General features: G+C 47.8%; 1 protein-coding gene across 3 annotated transcripts in view; it reads left to right on the forward strand.

The window, feature by feature from the left end:
• The window catches only part of upb1 (ureidopropionase, beta), a 260500-nt gene extending 248173 nt beyond the window's left edge, over nt 1-12327 (forward strand). For all 3 annotated transcript variants that reach the window (XM_073055581.1, XM_073055580.1, XM_073055582.1), the window contains 3 exons: nt 6721-6763; nt 7259-7413; nt 11958-12327. In XM_073055581.1, coding sequence (XP_072911682.1) covers nt 6721-6763; nt 7259-7413; nt 11958-12044 — 285 coding nt within the window. In that variant the 3' untranslated portion in view covers nt 12045-12327. The remainder of the gene's footprint in view (nt 1-6720; nt 6764-7258; nt 7414-11957) is intronic.
• Nucleotides 12328-26524: the final 14197 nt, after the last annotated feature.

The raw sequence follows: 26524 nt of genomic DNA on the forward strand, positions 1-26524 counted from the left end.
GGATAGCGGAAGTACTTAATGAATACTTCGCTTCAGTATTCACCAGGGAAAAGGACCTTGGCAATTGTGGGGATGACTTACAGCAGACTGAAAAGCTTGAGCATATAATATTAAGAAAGAGGATGTGCTGGAGCTTTTGAAAAGCATTAAGTTAGGTAAGTCACCGCGACTGGATGAGATATACCCCAGATTACAGTGGGAAGTGAGGGTGGAGATTGCTGAGCCTCTGGCGATGATCTTAGCGTCATCAATAGGGATGGGAGAGGTTCTGGAGGATTGGAGGGTGGTAAATGTTGTTCCCTTGTTCAAGAAAGGGAGTAGAGATAGCCCAGGAAATTATAGACCAATGAGTTTTACCTCAGTGGTGGGTAGTTTGTTGGAGAAGATCCTGAGAGGCAGGATTTATGAGCATTTGGAGACACGTAATCTGATTAGGGATAGTCAACATGGCATTGTCAAGGGCAGGTCGTGCCTCACGAGCTCGATTTGAGTTCTTTGATAAAGTACTCATGCAAGGCTCCTTCAGAGAGTAAGGAGGCATGGGATCCAAGGAGACCTTGCTTTGTGGATCCAGAACTGGCTTGCAGGAGAGGTGGTTGTAGATGGTTTGTATTCTGCATGGAGGTCAGTGACCAGTGCTGTTTTGCAGGGACCTGTTCTGGGACTCCTCCTCTTTGTGATTTTTCTAAACTACCTGGATGAAGAAGTAGAAGGGTGGGGTAGTAAGTTTTCTGATGACACAAAGGTTGGAGGTATTGTGGATAGTGTGGAGAGCTGACAGAGGTTACAGTGGAACATCGATAGGATGCAGAACTGGGCTGAGAAGTGGCGAATGGAGTTCAACCCAGATAAGTGTGAGGTGGTTCATTTTGTTAGGTCAAATCTGAAGACAGAATTTAATATTAATGGTAAGACTCTTGGCAGTGTGGAGGATCAGAGGGATCTTGAGGTCTGTGTCCACAGGACATTCAAAGCTGCTGCGCAGGTTGACAGTGCTGTTAAGAAGGTGAATGGTGTGTTGGCATTCATCAGCTGTGGGATTGAGGTCAAGAGCCGTGAGGTAATGTTACAGCTATACAGGACCCTGGTCAGACCCCACTTGGAGCACTGTGCTCAGTTCTGGTCACCTCACTACAGGAAGGATGTGGAAGCCATAGAAAGAGTGGAGAGGAGATTTACAAGGATGTTGCCTGGATTGGGGAGTATGTCTTATGAGAATAGGTTGAGTGAGCTTGGCCTTTTCTCCTTGGAGGGAAAGAGGATGAGAGGTGACCTGATAGAGGTGTATAAGATGATGAGAGGCATTGATCGTGTGGATAGTCAGAAGCTTTTTCCCGGGGCTGAAATGGCTAACATGAGAGGGCATAGTTGTAAGGTGCTTGGAAGCAGGTACAGAGGAGATGTCAGGGGTACATTTTTTACGCAGAGGGTGGTGAATGCGTGGAATGGGCTGTTAGTGGTGGTGAAATTCTAGGCAGTTTCTAGAGTAGGTTACATGGCTGGCACAACATTGTGGGCCGAAGGACCTGTAATGTGCTGTAATGTTCTATGATCACATTACCTTTGGGAGTCAGTGATCACAATATGATTGAGTTCAGTTTGAAATTTGATAGGGAGAAAGTAAAGTCTGACGTAGCAGTAAAGGAAATTACAGTGGTATGAGACAGGCGTTGGCCGAAGTAAATTGGAATGACTTCATATAGCACTGTCTGGCGCAGTGCTGTTGTCTTTGTCTATTATTAAAAGTGCTCCTCTGTTCAGCCAGAACAGAGGTAATGTGTTCTGAAACATCATCCAGAATTGCAGGATTTTCCGTGGGGTCCTTTGTTCTACCACAGCCTGCAGTGTGTCCAGTTTGACTCCTATAACAGAGCCCGCCTTTCTAATCTGTTTATTGAGCCTTTTGGCATCACCCGTGTTGATGCCATTGCCCCAGAACACCACAGCATGGAAGATTGGCCTGGTGACAACAGACTGGTAGAACGTGTGAAGGAGAGGTCTGCATACTCCAAAGGACTCAGTCTCCTCAGGAAGTAGAGGCAACTCTGGCCCTTCTTGTACACAGCCTCTGTGTTGGTGCTTCACTCAAGTCTGTTGTCCAGGTGCATCCCCAAGTACTTGTAGGTCCTCACCATATCCCTCCCAATTTCTTTCTTAAGTGTCCCTTTGCATTTCTTACATTCCTCAAGCACCTCAGTTATTCCTACCTGCCTAACACTGTTATGCACCTTCTTCTTTTTCTTAACCAGGACCTCAATATCTCTCAGAAACTAAACCTGTCATCCTTGCCTTTTATATACGTCATTTGTCAATATCAAGCACCAACGTAACAGGGCTGGCAGCTTTAGAACCAAAGCTTGACCTTGTCCTGGTCCTCAACTCTCCTGTCATCCTGCTTGTCCGTGTTCCCTGGCAGAGCACAGGCGGACTCCCGGGTCCTTGTGCTCCAGTGGAAGACCAGTCCCGCACACTCCAGGTCTACCGGGAGTCCAGAGCGTTTCTCCATGAATGCTCACCCATTCTTCAGGACCACGGGAGATGAGATTATGCAAAGCTTATCCTGATATCCTGATTCTGAAAGGGAATGGTGTGTGAGAGAGAGAGAGAGTGTGAGCATGTGTATTCTTCATCTAGTGGGGAAGCACACTAATGCTGAACAACCTTCAGCCCACAAGATGAGGAAGTACAGTCTTCTTGAATTGGGTACTCTATGGCAGTAATCAGAGTCAGATTCAGGCCACAAAATGTAGCTGCAATCCAAAAAGACTCTTGGAAGGTGTTTCTGATCTACCACATCTCCTGACCAAGCAAGAGGAGCACAACTGGCAGCCGAAGCCACAGCAGATGGACCAGCCTGTAAGGTGGAAAGCGGCTCTGGTTGGGTTGTGTGAGCCGGGCACGGAGATGTGTGACTAAGTAGAGCGGTGTGCTGTATCAGTGAGCACACCGTTTCTGGGTGGCTCCATCCTGTGTTTGTGTGGGCTTCTCTTCTTCCACATCTCAAAGGTTAACTGGCTGCTGTAAATTACTCCCAGAGTAGCTGGAAGGCAAAGCATCAAGGGGGAATTAGTGGGTGCATGTGAGAGAGTAAGTATGGGGAAAGAAAGAAAGTCACTTCCAGATAATCAGTGGGATAAAATTTTTCATTTGGTAAATACCTCTTCTATTTGTGCCCGTCACTCCTTGATACAGTTCAAGGTAGTGCATCAGGTGCATATGTCAAAGGACAAATTAGCCCATATTTTTTCTAATATCAGTCCTATTTGTGATAGATGTAATATTGAAGTGGCTACATTAACACATATGTTCTGGTCTTGTATCAAGATAGATAATTTTTGGAAAGAAGTCTTTAAAACTTTATCAAAGGTTCTGAATTTGGATCTACAACCTAATTTACTTACAGCAATTTTTGGGATCATTCCATTGGAAGCAGGAGATATTACTGTTTCCGCTCAACGGATGATAGCTTTTACAACTTTATTGGCTAGGAGAGCCGTTTTGCTTAAATGGAAGGATTCGAATCTAGCTACTGTTATTCACTGGCTTACCTCCATTATGTCCTGTTTAAGTTTAGAGAAAATAAGAATTCGGACATTTGATACATCCTCTAAATTTGAGGAAACTTGGTGACCTTTTATTCAATATTTTCATACACTCTGAATTATGGCCCTTCCAGTTACCTTTTTGAAGTTTTGGATTTGATCAGAAAGTTTTTCCTTGGTTTGTTTTGCTTTCACTCTCAGCTTGAGCTGCCCAGTTCTATTTTTTTTTGTTATTTTGTGTTTTGGGTTTTTTCCTGTACATTTCAATTATAAAAGTTTTTTAAATCTTTTTTTCCTTTTTATGAATAGAAGGAGAATCAATTACCTTTCTCTTTATCATACACTGTAGCAATGTGCTACACACAGCGCTGAAATAACGACACGCAAGTCGGTAAGTCATTTCGAGACTAATTTATTCAAACTTCGCGGTGCTGGCATTTAATTCCTAGCGCCCGCCCTCTCCAGGCAGAAATGACGTCAGAGGTGCATTACCAAAGTCTCCCCCCGCGCGCTGGCTATTTGTGAGCCGGTTCGCCTGCGCAGAAAGTGGGTCGCCACATAACCCTACACCCCCCCAATGTCCACAGTCTGGATCAGCCTCTGTTTGGGAGGTCTGCCTCTGCGTCGCACTGCCTGAACCTCGACCGGCTGTGCCAAGTCCACATGGGCTCGTCCACCCAGTTAGGTCCTCTCAGGCGGGCCATGAGAGCCGATTTCAGGTGATGGTGGAAGCGTTCCACTAGTCCGTTCGACTGTTGGTAGGCAGTTGTGTGGTGTAGCTGCGTTCCCAACAGGCTGGCCACAGCCGACCACAGGCTGGAGGTGAACTGGGCGCCTCTGTTGGAGGTAATGTGGGCTGGCACTCCGAAGCGTGCTACCCAGGTTGCAATCAGTGCTTGGGTGCAGGAATCGGCAGATGTGTCGGTGAGCGGGACCGCCTCTGGCCACCTCGTGAACCGGTCTACCATCGTTAGGAGGTACCACGCTCCTCGGGACAGTGGTAGGGGGCCAACAAAGTCCACATGAATGTGATCGAACCTCCGGTGGGTGGGTTCGAACTGCTGCGGCGGGGCTTTAGTGTGCCGCTGCACCTTGGCTGTTTGGCACTACGCGCACGTTCTGGCCCATTCACTGACCTGCTTGTGAAGTCCGTGCCACGCGAACTTGTTGGAGACCAGCCGGACGGTTGTCCTGATAGATGGGTGCGCCAAAACGTGTATGGAGTCGAAAACCTGCCGCCTCCAGGCTGCCGGGACGATGGGGCGAGGTTGGCCGGTAGCCACGTCGCACAGGAGGGTCCTATTACCTGGGCCTACGAGAAAGTCCTGCAGCTGCAAACCCGAGACTGCGGTCCTGTAGCTGGGCATCTCGTCGTCTGCCTGCTGCGCCTCCGCCAGTGCTGCATAGTCCACCCCCAGGGACAGGGCCTGGACAACTGGTCTGGAGAGTGCATCCGCCACGACGTTGTCCTTTCCCGAGACATGCTGGATGTCCGTCATGTACTCAGAGTTGTAGGACAGATGTCGCTACTGGCGAGCCGACCAGGGATCTGACACCTTCGTGAACACGAAGGTCAACGGTTTGTGGTCCGTGAACGCGGTGAACGGCCTGCCTTCTAAGAAGTACCTGAAATGCCGGATTGCCAGATACAGTGCCAACAGCTCCCGGTCGAAAGCACTGTACTTGAGTTCGGGTGGTCGTAGGTGCTTGCTGAGAACGCCAGGGGTTGCCAGCGCCCCTCGATGAGCTGCTCCAGCACCCCACCGACTGCTGTGTCGGATGCGTCCACCGTGAGGGCGGTCGGAACGTCCGTTCTGGGTGCACCAGCAACGCAGCATCTGCCAAGGCTTCCTTGGCTTTAACGAAAGCAGTGTCCCGACTGTTTGTCCCAGACGTACAAGAGGCTGTCCTGGTGGCCAGCCACCATAGTCATTAGTGGCAGCTGGCCCTGGCCCTGGCTCTTGCAGGGCGGGCGACAATGGCGGGCTTTTGTGCCCCACCGCTGGTGGTAGAAACACCACTGTTCACTGGCCTCCTCACTCCTGCCTCTGTGTTGTGTGCGCCCCCCCGCCGGGCCTGGTCTGGTCTGCTGTTGGGTGCGTGGCCTGGTAATCTGACCGACGGGCGCCACACTCTCCCTCTTGACTTTCCGCAGCACGTCTGCCCGGGCAGCCACCTTCCGGGGGTCGCTGAAATCTGCGTCGGCCAGCAGCAGATGTATGTCCTCGGGCAGTTGCTCTAGGAACGCTTGCTCGAACATGAGGCAGGGCTTGAGTCCGTCAGCCAGGGACAGCATCTCGTTCATCAATGCTGACGGCTGTCTGTCTCCCAAACCGTCCAGGTGAAGCAGGCGGGCACCCTGCTCACGCCGTGAGAGGCCAAAGGTCCCAATGAGCAGCGCCTTGAATGCTTCATATTTGCGTTCTTCCGGGGCGACTGTATGAAATCCGCAACCTGGGCGGCCGTCTCCTGGTCAAGGGCGCTCAACACTTGGTAGTAACGCGTGGAATCAGAGGATATCTGCCGAATCTGGAACTGGGCTTCTGCTTGGCTAAACCACACGCGTGGTCGCAGCGTCCAGAAAGTCGGCAGGTTTAGCGAAACTGTGTGAACAGATGAAGAGTCGGTCATCTTTGGTCCAAATCCCGTTTGGACCGTCGGGGTCACCAATGTAGCGATGTGCTACACACGGCGCTGAAATAACGACACGCAGTCGGTAAGTCGTTTCGAGACTAGTTTATTCAAACTTCGCGGTGCTGGCATTTAATCCCTAGCGCCTGCCCCCTCCGGGCAGAAATGACGTCAGAGGTGCATTACTAAAGTCTCCCCCTGGCTATTTGTGAGCCGGTTTGCCTGTGCAAAATGTGGGTCGCCACAATACTAGATTAATACTATGCTTGATCTTGATAATGTTTATTTTTCCTTTTATTCGAACTGTTATTGATATAGATATTTGTGATAATTCTCCTCATACACACACACACACACACACACACACACACAGACACACACACACACACACACACACACACACACACACACACACACACACACACACACACACACACACACACACACACACACACACACACACACACACACACACACACACACACACTTTTATTTAACTAATAAAAAGATTGATGAAGAAAGCTGATCCGCTGCCTTTGCCTCCCAGGAGTACTTCAAGAATGAGTTCACCTCCGGTGATGGAAAGAAGGGTAAGCAGGAACTCACCAGCCTGGTCCTTACATTTGTAATCTGATGTCTTTGTTATTCCAGCTCTTGTCCTGGTAAGACTTCTTCTCTAGTCTAATTTAGCATGATTGTGAAGGGGCTGACTGCGGGTTCATTCGCTACTTGTCCACACAGAGGGCCTTGCACTGGCCCTTTGTCCTCCATTTCTGATTCTTGGGCAGTCAGCTACCCCAAACCACAGCCTCAGGCCGGTCATTGAGATCCCTCAGCCAGGAACTAACCCTGACTGGAGGAGGGTCACACCGAAAAGGGGCAAGGGTGACTCTCCCTCAGCACATTGGTCAGGAGTGTACCGTGGCATGAGGACAATATCTATTATCGTTTCAACCTCAGATATAAAATCAGTGATGAAACTGGCTCTTGATATTTGAGGCTGGGCTGCTGTTGTAGGGACATCACTACCGGTGACAGATATGGACAGATGTTATACTAAACTGGCTTCCTGTTTCTTCCTGAAGCTCACACTGACTTTGGCCATTTCTATGGCTCCAGCTACGTCGCTGCTCCCGATGGCAGTCGGACTCCTGGTCTGTCTCGTACCAGGGACGGGTTGCTGATTGCTGAGATGGATCTGAATCTGTGCCGACAGATGAGTGACAAATGGGGTTTCAAGGTAACTCCGAGCACAGCTGCTTCTCCCGGCTCCATTTCTGATCCTACGGCTCCCACTGCAACATTGCCTCCCTCAGCCCTCACCCAAGTCAACCAAACAGCCACTTGCTCTAAATCATCACCCGTCCAGGACATATCTCCACTCCGTTCGGCATTCTGAAGGGAGCAGTCCCTTCCGTGTCCTCTCGAACTGCCCCTTTCCTTCCCACCCTCCAGAAAGACCTAAACAGCTGTCCCAGGTGCAGCAGCCGAACACTGAACCCCCGGTTCGGTGCACTGTACTGAGTGTTCACAGTGTGGTCGGGACTGGAGAAACCAAACACAGACTGGGACGTCATTCTCTTTCAGAGAATGGCCCTCAGCTTCCTGTTGCCTGTTACTTTACAATCGTAGTCATACAGAACGGCAACATGTGTCCATGGCAATCGAAGTGTCTGTCTACCGTAATCTCGTCCTCTATTCCTTTGCTATCCACGTACCTGTCCAAATGTACCTGGGGCAGTATAGTACAGGACAAACCCTTCAGCCCATTGTGCCTGTGCTGAGATAAACTAATGCCTCTGCCTGCACATGATCGCTATCCCTCCGTTCCTTCGTCACGTCTGCTTCCATTACCACCCTCGGTAGATGTTTCATGCACCCACCACTCTACATGTATCTTGCCCCACACATCTCCTTTAAACTTTCCTCTGACCCTGGACACCTTCACACTGCGAGTCCCCTGGCTCTGGCTCCAGCCTGGACTTTCACCGCCAGCATCTCCAGGCCGAGACTTTATGCACTACCACTGGAACTCCAGTCTCCCCTCCACCACCCTGCAATCCCGTGTCTCTCGGGCCCCACCGAGACTCCATCTTCCTCCCACCCCACCTTCCCTGAACACCCCAACCCTCTGATCCCAGCCGGTGCTGGCTCTTCACAATTCCCTCCAACCTTCCCCTCTCTGAGGAAGAGCATTCTGTCCTCGGTAAGGGCCTCACCTTTTACCTGCACCTCGGCGAGTTCCGCGCCTCCCCTTGACTTCGAGCTCTTCGTCTGTCGCCTCTGTGTCTGTGCTTGCTTCCTTGATAAGAATTCCACACCCCATTCCACACCTCTCCCTTTCTGTTCCAGCTCTGGATCTTTTCATCTCGATTTCAACTCTCCTCTCTCATCCTCTAACCTGATCTCTTCCAAGAGCACTGCCCTGCGCTCTCTCCATACCAATGCCAACCTTACCATCGAGGGGACACACTGACCTCTACCTTGCAACAACTCTCAGGCACCTCCTCATACCTACCCCTGGAGGAGGACCCCACTCCACACCGTCATCTAATGCAGAGAACTCCCATCCACTGCCACCAAACTCATAGTTCCCTAACCTCCTACCTGAGACCCACAAACCGGACTGTCTGGCTAGGCCGATTGTCTCTGCCTGCTCCTGTCCCACTGAACCCGTGTTCTGATATCTGGATTCCATTCTGTCCCCTTGGTTCAGTCTCTTCCCACACTTCGCATGCCCTCGACCTTCTCAGGAACCTTCAGTTCCCTGACCCTGACTGCCTCACCGTCACCGAACTTCTGTCCCCCTTCAGAAAGGCCTCAGATCTCTCTGCTTCTTTCTTGACAAAAGAACCAGCCAGTCCCCTCCTCCATCTGGCAGAACTGGTCCTCACCCTCAACAATACTTCCTTCGGCTCCTTCCATTTCCTCCAAAGCCGAGGGGCAGCCACAGGCACTCGCATGGGCCCAAGCTACACCTGCCTCTTCATCGACCTTGTAAAACAGTCTATTTTCAAAGCCTTCTCCGTCATTCTCCCAACTTTCCCTCCGCTACGTTGGCACGGAGCCTGTCAATTTCATCAGTTTTGCCTCTAACTCCCATCCTACCCTTAAATTCACTTGGGCCATCTCTGACACCTCCCTCCACTTCCTCCATCTCTGGAGACAGACTGTCAGTCAACACCTTTTATAAACCTCCTGATTCACAAAGTCATCTTGACCGTACCTCTGCCCCCCGTCTCCTGTAGAAATGCTATTCCCTTTTCTCAGCGTCTTTGCCTCCATTGCATCTGTGCTCAGGAGGCAGCTTAACATTCCAGGACATTAGAGATGTCCTTTCCTTAAAGAATGGAGTTTCCCTTCCTGCCCTCACCTGCATCTTCTCCATTTTCCATACATCTACATGAACCCCATCTTCCTGCCATTGTAATAGTGATCGAGTCCCCCCATCAGCCTCTGCATCCATCACATTGTCCTCACCACTCAACGTATCTAAACATACCTCCACCCCACTCGGTAGGGATCGCGATTCACTTGTCCATTCGTCCCTCCCGGCACTTACCCATGCAAGATGCTACACCTGCTCAGTCAACTCCTTCCTATTAGAACCCCAGATGCCTTCAGCTGTGAATCCGCTGGGGACGTCTGTTGAGTCCGGTGCTCCCGATTCAGTGAGACCCTTCATAAATTGAGGGACTGCTTCACTGAGCACCACTGTATCAGCCGCCACAAGTGGGGCTTCCCGGTGGTTTAATTCCGATTCCCAGTCTGTTCCGCCGAGATGAGGCCGCCCTCAGGTGGAGAAGAAACTCCTTGTATTCCATCTGGGTAGCCTCCAACCTGATGGCATGAACGTTGAAAAACCAGAAATCCCCACCCCTTCCTCCCCTATTCCCGACTCACTCCTTCTCACCTTCCTGTTACCTCTCCCTGGACCTCTTCTTCCTCATCAGATACTTTCTTCTCCAGCCCTGGCCCTTTGCCACCCACCTGTCACCTACCAGCTCGCCTCTTCCCCCTCCCCTGACCTTTCCTCCCTCAGTCCTGATGAAGGCCTCGGCCCGAAATGCCAACTGTTGATTCCTTTCCATCGATGCTGCCTGACCTGCTGAGTCCCTCCAGCGTTTGTGTGTGTCGCTTTAAACTTTGCCCCTCTTACTCTGAGCTCTCACCATATTAGACGTTCGTACCATGGGGAAAAGATTCTGACCCTACCAATGCCTCAACTTACATCAGATGCCCCCTCAGCCTCAGCCGCCCAGAGAGAGTAATCCGGAGGACACCCCCGCTATGGTGAAGCTCTTCAGCTGAGAAGCCTAAACCTCAGCCCAGTGAGCTGTCACTGCTGTCCTTCCGTCAGCTGTGATTGCAACAGAATCTCGAGTGCTGATCGGTCTGACGTGTGGGGCTCCGTACATTGAAGTTAATGTTCTCTAATCTGCCCACTGGACCCAGCTGCTCTGTTTACATCTCGCCTTCTCCTGCTGCACCCTCTTCAACTCACCCTTCCACTCTGAGCTCTCAGCCAGTTAAAATGGAGCCAACACCGGGCTGAGGACAAGCACCTGGGTTGCTGCCAGCTAAGTGTTGCCGTCATCCATCTGTGACACTGCCCCAGGCTTTCCCTCTCCATTATTGCTACCCTTTGACTGCCCATCAACAACCCTTCTCCAAGCCCATTTCGGTCTTGCCCTGCCAGAGATATTCACTCCGCCCTATCTATCTTACCGTCACCTCTCTGCAAATTGAAACTCTTTTATCTCTCCCAGTTCCAGCAGAGTTGAATGATGGATTTCCTCTCCACAGACCCTGCCTGAGCTCCCTGTATTTCCTGTTGTTATTTCAGACTTTCAGTTCTCATTTCCTGCTCCATCCTCCACATTAAAAAAAATCACCAGTGTTCCTGTGGCCGCTCTCCCTCTCGCAGACCCGTCGGGAAAGGTTTTGTCTGCCCTCAACCCTTTGCCAAAGAGCACTTCAGCTTGCTGAGACCTGACTGGGCAATCAGAATCTGGTTTATTGTATGATGTAAAATTTGTTTAGCGGCAGCGTTACAGTTGTGAAAATGTAAAGCTCACCTTAAATCACAAAATAATAGCTTAGAAAAGGAATAATGAATCTCCAGTTGATATCCCCCCACCCACTTTTGCTTTCACCAGGTCTCCCCTGTCATCCGCAGACTGTATTCCAGCACCCCCCCATCCTTTCATTCTGCCCCCTCCTTTTCCAGTCCTAATGGCGGGTCTTGGCCCAAAACACCGACTATTTATTCCCCTCCATAGATGCTGCCTGACCTGCTGAGTTCCTTCAGCATTTTGAGTGTGTTCAGAAATGTGGTGGCAGAGAGGACACGGTTTCTAAAATGTTGAGTGAGTGTCTGCAGGGTGCTGTGACTGCTCCCTAATGGTAGGAATGAGAAGCAGGCGTGTCCTGCCTTCTTGAGGTTCTCAGTACCGGTGCCGGTGATGAAGATCACTGAGTCTCTTGCAGTCCTCCATACCAGTCAGTCAGCACCCAGGCCGAACTTGCCGGAAGGTTGCACGAGCTCCTGCAAGCAGCATTGTAAACAGAACCAAGCGGACTGACCAAAGCACTCAGCCCAGGGGGGTAGGGAGCGTCTGCTGAGACCACTGCAGTGGAACAGGCCTCGTCCCTGGACTCCCAGCAGCCACTGACCCCTCTACTCCCCCAGGCTGATACTCGAATACCTCTCCCGTCGGTAATTTGAGCTTGCCAATGTCTGCGCCGGGTAACTAATGGTTTCTGTTGAATTTTCTTCTGCAGATGACAGCCAGGCTGGAGATGTACGAGGAGGAACTGTATCGGGCCGTGCAGTACGACTTCCTGCCCAACATTATCACTGAGCAGTGATGCGGGCTGCAGGCCTGTTCTCCCGTAAAGAGGGCAGGCTTTTAGTCCCTCTCCACGGGTTCACACAGGGCTGCCACCCAGGAGACAGTATCACCAGTTGACCTGTACACTTCATTTCCCAGCCCAACAGGCCATCACCGCTAATGCCCCTTCTTCAGCAACTCAGAGGTGTCACACTTGACACACAATCCGCCTATACCTGCTCGTGTCAAATGGCTTGAGTTTACGGAAACCATTGTACGATGTGATAACATTAGATTGTAATTAAATAATCTGAGCATTACGGTTCTGTTCATACTCTCTTCAATCAAAGTCTCACAATTTGCTCTTTAATACAGTGTTTTCCATAAGACATAGGATACAGGCCATTCGGCCCATCAAATCTACTCTGCCATTTCATCATGGCTGATTCAATTCCCTAGCCCCAGTCTCCTGCCTTCTCCCCGTATCCCTTCATGCCCTGACCAATGAAGAATCTATCAACCTCTGCCTTAAATATACATACAGACTTGGCCTCCACAGCTGCCTGTGGCAAAAATTCCACAGATTCACCACTCTCTGGCTAAAGAAATTCCTCCTCCTCTCCATTCTAAAAGGATGCCCCTCCATGCTGAGGTTGTGCCATCTGGTCTTAGGCTCTCCCACCATGGGAAACATCCTCTCCACATCCACTCTATCAAGGCCTTTTACTATTCAATCAGTTTCAAATGAGGTCACTCCTCATTCTTCTGAATTCCGGTGAATACAGGCCAGGGGTCTCAAACACTCAGCATATGACGAGCCGTTCAATCCTGGAACCACCTTTCAACCCTCTCCATTTTCAGTACATCCTTTCGATGACAAGGGGCCCAAAACTGCTCACAATGCCCCCCCTCCACACCGATTCCTTAGCCAAGTTCAGCCCTCGCTAGCATGTGGCATCGGTAGCAATCCTCGGATCCCTCCTCTCAATCCTTCCAAAGTCCAGAGCGGCCACTGGTCATTTCCAGCACCACAAAACACATCACTGCCCAGAGACATCCACGTGAGCATGTTCATATCTTGCTTTATTATTGGTACATGTATCGAGGGACAGTGAAGATGTTGTTTACACACAGATCATTTCATTACGAGAATGCATCGAGGAACTTGGAGGGAAAACAATAACCATATGCAGAATGAAGTGTGACAGTTACACAAAACCCCATTGGCTGCGTAAAAACGTGAACCAGGGCATTACATACCTATGAGGTGCAAGGACACAACGAGGTAGAATGTGAGAGTCCATCTTATATATCTTCAATAGTGTGATAACGGGATAGAACCTGCCCCGGTGGCATGCGCTGTTTGTACCTTTCAGGCTTCTGTCCGATGGGAGGGGCAGGTGAGAGAATGTCAAAGGTTGGGAGGGATCACTGACTCTGGTGACTGCTTTAGCAAAGCGGTGAGAAGTGTAGACTGGCTGGTTTCCGTATGACCGACACCTCACTGTAACGACCAGAACCATTGCCATACCGAGCTGAGACAGATTCGGTAGAATATTTTCCACAGATCATCCTGCGGGTCAAGAAAGACTTCACAAATTCCTTTAGTCACCTGAGGAAGACAAGAAACTGCTGAGCTCTCGACTCAAAGTGGCATCTAAGCAGTATCTACATGGTCACACTATCGGGTAGAGTTTGAATTCTGTGGTTACAAAGGATTGTCAAACAGCTCTGGCCAGCTCTCATCTATCCCTTTGGTGCCTGCTCCCCCTGCTGCTGACACAGAGCAGTTCCAACACAGTGCTGTCTAATCTCTCCCGACCAAGTCCAAACGTACAATGTAGATTGCCGAGTGATTCACTTCGAGCCATTCACTAACTGATTTACAGGGACACAGACCAGTGCAGCCTGTCACTACTGTACTCAAACATAGAACACTGCAGCCAGTCACTACTGTACTCAAACATAGAACACTGCAGCCCGTCACTACTGTACCCAAACATAGAACACTGCAGCCAGTCAGTACTGTACACAAACATAGAACACTGCAGCCCGTCACTACTGTACTCAAACATAGAACACTGCAGCCAGTCACTACTGTACTCAAACATAGAACACTGCAGCCCGTCACTACTGTACTCAAACATAGAACACTGCACCCAGTCACTACTGTACTCAAACATAGAACACTGCACCCAGTCACTACTGTACACAAACATAGAACACTGCACCCAGTCACTACTGTACTCAAACATAGAACACTGCAGCCCGTCACTACTGTACACAAACATAGAACACTGCAGCCAGTCACTACTGTACACAAACATAGAACACTGCACCCAGTCACTACTGTACTCAAACATAGAACACTGCACCCAGTCACTACTGTACTCAAACATAGAACACTGCAGCCCGTCACTACTGTACACAAACATAGAACACTGCAGCCAGTCACTACTGTACACAAACATAGAACACTGCAGCCTGTCACTACTGTACCCAAACATAGAACACTGCAGCCAGTCACTACTGTACACAAACATAGAACACTGCAGCCCGTCACTACTGTACCCAAACATAGAACACTGCAGCCAGTCAGTACTGTACACAAACATAGAACACTGCAGCCCGTCACTACTGTACTCAAACATAGAACACTGCAGCCAGTCACTACTGTACTCAAACATAGAACACTGCAGCCCGTCACTACTGTACTCAAACATAGAACACTGCACCCAGTCACTACTGTACTCAAACATAGAACACTGCAGCCCGTCACTACTGTACACAAACATAGAACACTGCAGCCACTCACTACTGTACACAAACATAGAACACTGCAGCCCGTCACTACTGTACTCAAACATAGAACACTGCAGCCCGTCACTACTGTACACAAACATAGAACACTGCAGCCCGTCACTACTGTACACAAACATAGAACACTGCAGCCAGTCACTACTGTACACAAACATAGAACACTGCAGCCAGTCACTACTGTACACAAACATAGAACACTGCAGCCCGTCACTACTGTACTCAAACATAGAACACTGCAGCCCGTCACTACTGTACTCAAACATAGAACACTGCACCCAGTCACTACTGTACACAAACATAGAACACTGCAGCCCGTCACTACTGTACACAAACATAGAACACTGCACCCAGTCACTACTGTACTCAAACATAGAACACTGCAGCCCGTCACTACTGTACACAAACATAGAACACTGCAGCCAGTCACTACTGTACACAAACATAGAACACTGCAGCCCGTCACTACTGTACACAAACATAGAACACTGCAGCCCGTCACTACTGTACTCAAACATAGAACACTGCAGCCCGTCACTACTGTACACAAACATAGAACACTGCAGCCCGTCACTACTGTACACAAACATAGAACACTGCAGCCAGTCACTACTGTACTCAAACATAGAACACTGCAGCCAGTCACTACTGTACACAAACATAGAACACTGCAGCCCGTCACTACTGTACTCAAACATAGAACACTGCAGCCCGTCACTACTGTACTCAAACATAGAACACTGCAGCCAGTCACTACTGTACTCAAACATAGAACACGGCAGCCCGTCACTACTGTACACAAACATAGAACACTGCAGCCAGTCACTACTGTACACAAACATAGAACACTGCAGCCCGTCACTACTGTACACAAACATAGAACACTGCAGCCAGTCACTACTGTACTCAAACATAGAACACTGCAGCCAGTCACTACTGTACACAAACATAGAACACTGCAGCCCGTCACTACTGTACTCAAACATAGAACACTGCAGCCAGTCACTACTGTACTCAAACATAGAACACGGCAGCCCGTCACTACTGTACCCAAACATAGAACACTGCAGCCCGTCACTACTGTACCCAAACATAGAACACTGCAGCCAGTCACTACTGTACACAAACATAGAACACTGCAGCCCGTCACTACTGTACTCAAACATAGAACACTGCAGCCCGTCACTACTGTACTCAAACATAGAACACTGCAGCCAGTCACTACTGTACACAAACATAGAACACTGCAGCCAGTCACTACTGTACACAAACATAGAACACTGCAGCCCGTCACTACTGTACTCAAACATAGAACACTGCAGCCAGTCACTACTGTACACAAACATAGAACACTGCAGCCCGTCACTACTGTACTCAAACATAGAACACTGCAGCCAGTCACTACTGTACTCAAACATTGAACACTGCAGCCCGTCACTACTGTACTCAAACATAGAACACTGCAGCCCGTCACTACTGTACTCAAACATAGAACACTGCAGCCAGTCACTACTGTACACAAACATAGAACACTGCAGCCAGTCACTACTGTACACAAACATAGAACACTGCAGCCCGTCACTACTGTACTCAAACATAGAACACTGCAGCCAGTCACTACTGTACACAAACATAGAACACTGCAGCCCGTCACTACTGTACTCAAACATAGAACACTGCAGCCAGTCACTACTGTACTCAAACATTGAACACTGCAGCCCGTCACTACTGTACTCAAACATAGAACACTGCAGCCCGTCACTACTGTACTCAAACATAGAACACTGCAGCCAGTCACTACTGTACTCAAACATAGAACACGGCAGCCAGTCACTACTGTACACAAACATAGAACACTGCACCCAGTCACTACTGTACACAAACATAGAACACTGCAGCCAGTCACTACTGTACTCAAACATAGAACACTGCATTCCGTCACTACTGTACACAAACATAGAACACTGCAGCCAGTCACTACTGTACTCAAACATAGAACACTGCAGCCCGTCACTACTGTACTCAAACATTGAACACTGCAGTCAGTCACTACTGTACACAAACATAGAACACTGCAGCCCGTCACTACTGTACTCAAACATAGAACACTGCAGCCAGTCACTACTGTACTCAAACATAGAACACTGCAGTCAGTCACTACTGTACACAAACATAGAACACTGCAGCCCGTCACTACTGTACTCAAACATAGAACACTGCAGTCAGTCACTACTGTACACAAACATAGAACACTGCAGCCCGTCACTACTGTACACAAACATAGAACACTGCAGCCAGTCACTACTGTACTCAAACATAGAACACTGCACCCAGTCACTACTGTACTCAAACATAGAACACTGCACCCAGTCACTACTGTACTCAAACATAGAACACTGCAGCCAGTCACTACTGTACTCAAACATAGAACACTGCAGCCAGTCACTACTGTACCCAAACATAGAACACTGCAGCCCGTCACTACTGTACTCAAACATAGAACACTGCACCCAGTCACTACTGTACACAAACATAGAACACTGCACCCAGTCACTACTGTACACAAACATAGAACACTGCAGCCCGTCACTACTGTACTCAAACAAAGAACACTGCACCCAGTCACTACTGTACACAAACATAGAACACTGCACCCAGTCACTACTGTACCCAAACATAGAACACTGCAGCCCGTCACTACTGTACTCAAACATAGAACACTGCACCCAGTCACTACTGTACACAAACATAGAACACTGCAGCCCGTCACTACTGTACTCAAACATAGAACACTGCACCCAGTCACTACTGTACACAAACATAGAACACTGCACCCAGTCACTACTGTACACAAACATAGAACACTGCAGCCCGTCACTACTGTACACAAACATAGAACACTGCAGCCAGTCACTACTGTACTCAAACATAGAACACTGCAGCCCGTCACTACTGTACACAAACATAGAACACTGCAGCCAGTCACTACTGTACACAAACATAGAACACTGCACCCAGTCACTACTGTACACAAACATAGAACACTGCACCCAGTCACTACTGTACACAAACATAGAACACTGCAGCCCGTCACTACTGTACACAAACATAGAACACTGCAGCCCGTCACTACTGTACTCAAACATAGAACACTGCAGCCCGTCACTACTGTACTCAAACATAGAACACTGCAGCCCGTCACTACTGTACACAAACATAGAACACTGCAGCCAGTCACTACTGTACACAAACATAGAACACTGCAGCCCGTCACTACTGTACACAAACATAGAACACTGCAGCCCGTCACTACTGTACTCAAACATAGAACACTGCACCCAGTCACTACTGTACACAAACATAGAACACAGCAGCCCGTCACTACTGTACACAAACATAGAACACTGCACCCAGTCACTACTGTACACAAACATAGAACACTGCAGCCAGTCACTACTGTACTCAAACATAGAACACTGCAGCCCGTCACTACTGTACACAAACATAGAACACTGCAGCCCGTCACTACTGTACTCAAACATAGAACACTGCACCCAGTCACTACTGTACCCAAACATAGAACACTGCAGCCCGTCACTACTGTACACAAACATAGAACACTGCAGCCCTTCACTACTGTACACAAACGTAGAACACTGCAGCCCGTCACTACTGTACACAAACATAGAACACTGCAGCCCGTCACTACTGTACTCAAACGTAGAACACTGCAGCCCGTCACTACTGTACTCAAACGTAGAACACTGCAGCCCGTCACTACTGTACTCAAACATAGAACACTGCAGCCCGTCACTACTGTACACAAACATAGAACACTGCAGCCCGTCACTACTGTACACAAACATAGAACACTGCACCCAGTCACTACTGTACTCAAACATAGAACACTGCAGCCAGTCACTACTGTACACAAACATAGAACACTGCAGCCAGTCACTACTGTACACAAACATAGAACACTGCAGCCCGTCACTACTGTACTCAAACATAGAACACTGCAGCCAGTCACTACTGTACTCAAACATAGAACACGGCAGCCCGTCACTACTGTACACAAACATAGAACACTGCAGCCAGTCACTACTGTACTCAAACATAGAACACTGCACCCAGTCACTACTGTACTCAAACATAGAACACTGCAGCCCGTCACTACTGTACCCAAACATAGAACACTGCAGTCAGTCACTACTGTACTCAAACATAGAACACTGCAGCCCATCACTACTGTACTCAAACATAGAACACTGCAGCCAGTCACTACTGTACACAAACATAGAACACTGCAGCCAGTCACTACTGTACTCAAACGTAGAACACTGCAGCCCGTCACTACTGTACTCAAACATAGAACACTGCACCCAGTCACTACTGTACACAAACATAGAACACTGCAGCCCGTCACTACTGTACTCAAACATAGAACACTGCAGCCAGTCACTACTGTACACAAACATAGAACACTGCAGCCAGTCACTACTGTACACAAACATAGAACAATGCACCCAGTCACTACTGTACTCAAACATAGAACACTGCAGCCCGTCACTACTGTACTCAAACATAGAACACTGCAGCCAGTCACTACTGTACCCAAACATAGAACACTGCAGCCAGTCACTACTGTACACAAACATAGAACACTGCACCCAGTCACTACTGTACTCAAACATAGAACACTGCAGCCAGTCACTACTGTACACAAACATAGAACACTGCAGCCCGTCACTACTGTACTCAAACATAGAACACTGCAGCCAGTCACTACTGTACCCAAACATAGAACACTGCAGCCCGTCACTACTGTACTCAAACATTGAACACTGCAGTCAGTCACTACTGTACACAAACATAGAACACTGCACCCAGTCACTACTGTACACAAACATAGAACACTGCACCCAGTCACTACTGTACACAAACATAGAACACTGCAGCCCGTCACTACTGTACACAAACATAGAACACTGCACCCAGTCACTACTGTACTCAAACATAGAACACTGCAGCCCGTCACTACTGTACTCAAACATAGAACACTGCAGCCCGTCACTACTGTACACAAACATAGAACACTGCAGCCCGTCACTACTGTACACAAACATAGAACACTGCAGCCAGTCACTACTGTACTCAAACATAGAACACTGCAGCCCGTCACTACTGTACACAAACATAGAACACTGCAGCCCGTCACTACTGTACACAAACATAGAACACTGCAGCCAGTCACTACTGTACACAAACATAGAACACTGCACCCAGTCACTACTGTACTCAAACATAGAACACTGCACCCAGTCACTACTGTACTCAAACATAGAACACTGCAGCCAGTCACTACTGTACACAAACATAGAACACTGCAGCCAGTCACTACTGTACACAAACATAGAACACTGCAGCCCGTCACTACTGTACACAAACATAGAACACTGCAGCCAGTCACTACTGTACACAAACATAGAACACTGCACCCAGTCACTACTGTACTCAAACATAGAACACTGCACCCAGTCACTACTGTACTCAAACATAGAACACTGCACCCAGTCACTACTGTACACAAACATAGAACACTGCACCCAGTCACTACTGTACACAAACATAGAACACTGCAGGCAGTCACTACTGTACACAAACATAGAACACTACAGCCAGTCATTACTGTACACAAACATAGAACACTGCAGCCCGTCACTACTGTACACAAACATAGAACACTGCACCCAGTCACTACTGTACACAAACATAGAACACTGCAGCCAGTCACTACTGTACACAAACATAGAACACTGCACCCAGTCACTACTGTACACAAACATAGAACACTGCAGCCAGTCACTACTGTACTCAAACATAGAACACTGCAGCCAGTCATTACTGTACACAAACATAGAACACTGCAGCCCGTCACTACTGTACACAAACATAGAACACTGCACCCAGTCACTACTGTACACAAACATAGAACACTGCAGCCAGTCACTACTGTACACCAACATAGAACACTGCACCCAGTCACTACTGTACACAAACATAGAACACTGCAGCCAGTCACTACTGTACACAAACATAGAACACTGCAGCCCGTCACTACTGTACTCAAACATAGAACACTGCAGCCAGTCACTACTGTACACAAACATAGAACACTGCAGCCAGTCACTACTGTACTCAAACATAGAACACTGCAGCCAGTCACTACTGTACACAAACATAGAACACTGCACCCAGTCTCTACTGTACACAAACATAGAACACTACAGCCAGTCACTACTGTACTCAAACATAGAACACTGCAGCCCGTCACTACTGTACACAAACATAGAACACTGCAGCCAGTCACTACTGTACTCAAACATAGAACACTGCAGCCCGTCACTACTGTACACAAACATAGAACACTGCAGCCCGTCACTACTGTACTCAAACATAGAACACTGCACCCAGTCACTACTGTACCCAAACGTAGAACACTGCAGCCCGTCACTACTGTACACAAACATAGAACACTGCAGCCCGTCACTACTGTACACAAACGTAGAACACTGCAGCCCGTCACTACTGTACACAAACATAGAACACTGCAGCCCGTCACTACTGTACTCAAACGTAGAACACTGCAGCCCGTCACTACTGTACTCAAACATAGAACACTGCAGCCCGTCACTACTGTACACAAACATAGAACACTGCACCCAGTCACTACTGTACTCAAACATAGAACACTGCAGCCAGTCACTACTGTACACAAACATAGAACACTGCAGCCCGTCACTACTGTACTCAAACATAGAACACTGCAGCCAGTCACTACTGTACACAAACATAGAACACTGCACCCAGTCACTACTGTACTCAAACATAGAACACTGCAGCCCGTCACTACTGTACACAAACATAGAACACGGCAGCCAGTCACTACTGTACTCAAACATAGAACACTGCACCCAGTCACTACTGTACTCAAACATAGAACACTGCAGCCTGTCACTACTGTACACAAACATAGAACACGGCAGCCAGTCACTACTGTACTCAAACATAGAACACTGCACCCAGTCACTACTGTACTCAAACATAGAACACTGCAGCCCGTCACTACTGTACCCAAACATAGAACACTGCAGTCAGTCACTACTGTACACAAACATAGAACACTGCAGCCCGTCACTACTGTACTCAAACATAGAACACTGCAGCCAGTCACTACTGTACTCAAACATAGAACACTGCAGCCCGTCACTACTGTACTCAAACATAGAACACTGCAGCCCGTCACTACTGTACTCAAACATAGAACACTGCAGCCAGTCACTACTGTACTCAAACATAGAACACTGCAGCCCGTCACTACTGTACACAAACATAGAACACTGCAGCCAGTCACTACTGTACTCAAACATAGAACACTGCACCCAGTCACTACTGTACACAAACATAGAACACTGCAGCCCGTCACTACTGTACTCAAACATAGAACACTGCACCCAGTCACTACTGTACACAAACATAGAACACTGCACCCAGTCACTACTGTACACAAACATAGAACACTGCAGCCCGTCACTACTGTACACAAACATAGAACACTGCAGCCCATCACTACTGTACACAAACATAGAACACTGCAGCCAGTCACTACTGTACTCAAACATAGAACACTGCAGCCCGTCACTACTGTACACAAACATAGAACACTGCAGCCCGTCACTACTGTACTCAAACATAGAACACTGCACCCAGTCACTACTGTACCCAAACGTAGAACACTGCAGCCCGTCACTACTGTACACAAACATAGAACACTGCAGCCCGTCACTACTGTACACAAACGTAGAACACTGCAGCCCGTCACTACTGTACACAAACATAGAACACTGCAGCCCGTCACTACTGTACTCAAACATAGAACACGGCAGCCCGTCACTACTGTACACAAACATAGAACACGGCAGCCAGTCACTACTGTACTCAAACATAGAACACTGCACCCAGTCACTACTGTACTCAAACATAGAACACTGCAGCCCGTCACTACTGTACCCAAACATAGAACACTGCAGTCAGTCACTACTGTACACAAACATAGAACACTGCAGCCCGTCACTACTGTACTCAAACATAGAACACTGCAGCCAGTCACTACTGTACTCAAACATAGAACACTGCAGCTCGTCACTACTGTACACAAACATAGAACACTGCAGCCAGTCACTACTGTACACAAACATAGAACACTGCAGCCCGTCACTACTGTACTCAAACATAGAACACTGCAGCCAGTCACTACTGTACTCAAACATAGAACACTGCAGCCCGTCACTACTGTACACAAACATAGAACACTGCAGCCAGTCACTACTGTACTCAAACATAGAACACTGCACCCAGTCACTACTGTACACAAACATAGAACACTGCAGCCCGTCACTACTGTACTCAAACATAGAACACTGCACCCAGTCACTACTGTACACAAACATAGAACACTGCAGCCAGTCACTACTGTACTCAAACATAGAACACTGCAGCCCATCACTACTGTACTCAAACATAGAACACTGCAGCCAGTCACTACTGTACACAAACATAGAACACTGCAGCCAGTCACTACTGTACTCAAACGTAGAACACTGCAGCCCGTCACTACTGTACTCAAACATAGAACACTGCAGCCAGTCACTACTGTACTCAAACATAGAACACGGCAGCCCGTCACTACTGTACACAAACATAGAACACTGCAGCCAGTCACTACTGTACTCAAACATAGAACACTGCACCCAGTCACTACTGTACACAAACATAGAACACTGCAGCCCGTCACTACTGTACTCAAACATAGAACACTGCACCCAGTCACTACTGTACACAAACATAGAACACTGCACCCAGTCACTACTGTACACAAACATAGAACACTGCAGCCCGTCACTACTGTACACAAACATAGAACACTGCAGCCCGTCACTACTGTACTCAAACATAGAACACTGCAGCCAGTCACTACTGTACACAAACATAGAACACTGCAGCCAGTCACTACTGTACACAAACATAGAACACTGCAGCCCGTCACTACTGTACTCAAACATAGAACACTGCAGCCAGTCACTACTGTACTCAAACATAGAACACTGCAGCCCGTCACTACTGTACACAAACACAGAACACTGCAGCCAGTCACTACTGTACTCAAACATAGAACACTGCACCCAGTCACTACTGTACACAAACATAGAACACTGCAGCCCGTCACTACTGTACTCAAACATAGAACACTGCACCCAGTCACTACTGTACACAAACATAGAACACTGCACCCAGTCACTACTGTACACAAACATAGAACACTGCAGCCCGCCACTACTGTACACAAACATAGAACACTGCAGCCCGTCACTACTGTACTCAAACATAGAACACTGCACCCAGTCACTACTGTACACAAACATAGAACACTGCAGCCCGTCACTACTGTACACAAACATAGAACACTGCAGCCAGTCACTACTGTACACAAACATAGAACACTGCAGCCCGTCACTACTGTACACAAACATAGAACACTGCAGCCAGTCACTACTGTACACAAACATAGAACACTGCAGCCCGTCACTACTGTACTCAAACATAGAACACTGCAGCCAGTCACTACTGTACTCAAACATAGAACACTGCAGCCAGTCACTACTGTACACAAACATAGAACACTGCAGCCAGTCACTACTGTACACAAACGTAGAACACTGCAGCCCGTCACTACTGTACTCAAACATAGAACACTGCAGTCAGTCACTACTGTACAAAACAGACAGGTACTGGATTGGCTTTTGGCAGAGAAAGGGGGTGTGTGTGTAATGTTTGGAGAACAATGCTGCACTTGCATACCGAACAATACTAGCCCAGAATGGTCTTTCACCAGAGCAATGAATAAGTTAAAGAATCTGCGGACGGAGGTCAAACAGAATGCAGGATTTGAACATCAGTTCTTTGATTGGTTAGAAAGTAGACTCGGAGGATGGGGAGCATGGCTGACTAAAATAGCAATAACTGTCAGTATTATATTGTTGAGCTGTGCTGTTTTCTTCCTTGTCTCAAATCTCTTGTAGTGCGTGCTGCAACCAAACAATTTCCGATGCTCGTGGCAATTACTGAAGCAAGCTTAGTGGAGAAAGAAACTCCGAAAATGTATCGTTACAGCCTACAACACCTGCAGGATGAACAGGAGCAAAACGATAGTGTGGGAGTAGATTGTAAGGGCTGCTGAGTCTTTTTCCCTGTCTCAGGTACAAAGGGACAGGTTTTTGGCTCAGCGGCCCAGGGTAACTTGGAGAGAATACTTTGAGGTCTTGGCGCAGAAAATTATAGTTTAACCCGAGATTTGGGAATAAATGCTTGAGTATATTGGGGCTTTTGTGCTCAGACTCTTCGTCTTCTTTTTCTGTGTGAGACCCTCTGGGTCTCAAAGGGGGGATATATTGGAGTATAAAAGTATAAATTTTAACTATGAAGTCAGTTATTTGCTATGCATGTACTCAATTTAGTAGAATGAAATCTTAGGAATGTAGAAGACAATGGTGTGTTAATGAGAGGTAGCTAAAGAACTAAAGAAATGTAGATTAGAACATTGCTCAGTACTGAGTTTATTATTTGCTATGTATGTACCCAATTTGGTAGGAGACTGAAATCTTAAGAATGTAGAAGACAATGGTGTGTTAATGAGAAGTAGCTAAGAGATATAAATTAGAACATAATTAAGTCACATAATCCTAGGACTGCTATTTGCTATGCATATATCCTAAAAATGTAGAAGACAATGATGTGTTAATGAGAAGTAGCTAAGAGATGTAGATTAGAACATGATTAAGCCAATTGATAGGAACAAAAGGGACATATTACGTGTAATATGCAACTATAGATCGATTACATATGCTAATGCAACTGGACCAGGAGATTGCTATAAAAACTGCGGTGTCCGGAGATCGGGGGGGGGGGGGGCAATCAGCGACTAGCTCAATGACTGTCGCAGCTTTGATGTGCAAATTAAAGTTTAACCCTTCTTGAAGAATCTTCTGTGTCTCTTGGTCATTTGTGAGGCACGAAAAACCACGACAATTGGAGGGTTGCGAATGTTGTTCCTTGATTCAAGAAAGGGAGTAGAGATAAACCAGGAAATTATAGATCGGTGAGTCCACTTCAGTGGTTGGAAAGCTGATGGAGAAGATCCTGAGAGGCAGGATTTATGAACATTTGGAGAGGTATAATATGATTAGGAATAGTCAGCATGGCTTTGTCAAGGGCAGGTCGTGCCTTAAGAGCTTGAATGAATTTTTTGAGGATGTGACTAAACACATTGATGAAGGAAGAGTAGCAGTTGTAGTGTATATGGATTTCAGCAAAGCATTTGATAACCCCAAGGCATTCTACAAGTATATGAAGAGCAAGTGGATAAGACGTGAGAGAATAGGACCAATCAAGTGTGACAGGGGAAAAGTGTGTATGGAACTGGAGGAGATAGCAGAGGTACTTAATGAATGCTTTGCTTCAGTATTCACCACAGAAGAAGATCTTGGCGATTGTAGGGATGACTTGCAGTGGACTGAAAAGCTTGAGCGTGTAGATATTAAGAAAGAGGATGTGCTGGAGCTTTTGGAAAGCATCAAGTTGGAT

This window comes from Hemitrygon akajei, chromosome 9, assembly GCF_048418815.1.
Source record: "Hemitrygon akajei chromosome 9, sHemAka1.3, whole genome shotgun sequence".
Taxonomy (NCBI): Eukaryota; Metazoa; Chordata; class Chondrichthyes; order Myliobatiformes; family Dasyatidae; genus Hemitrygon; species Hemitrygon akajei.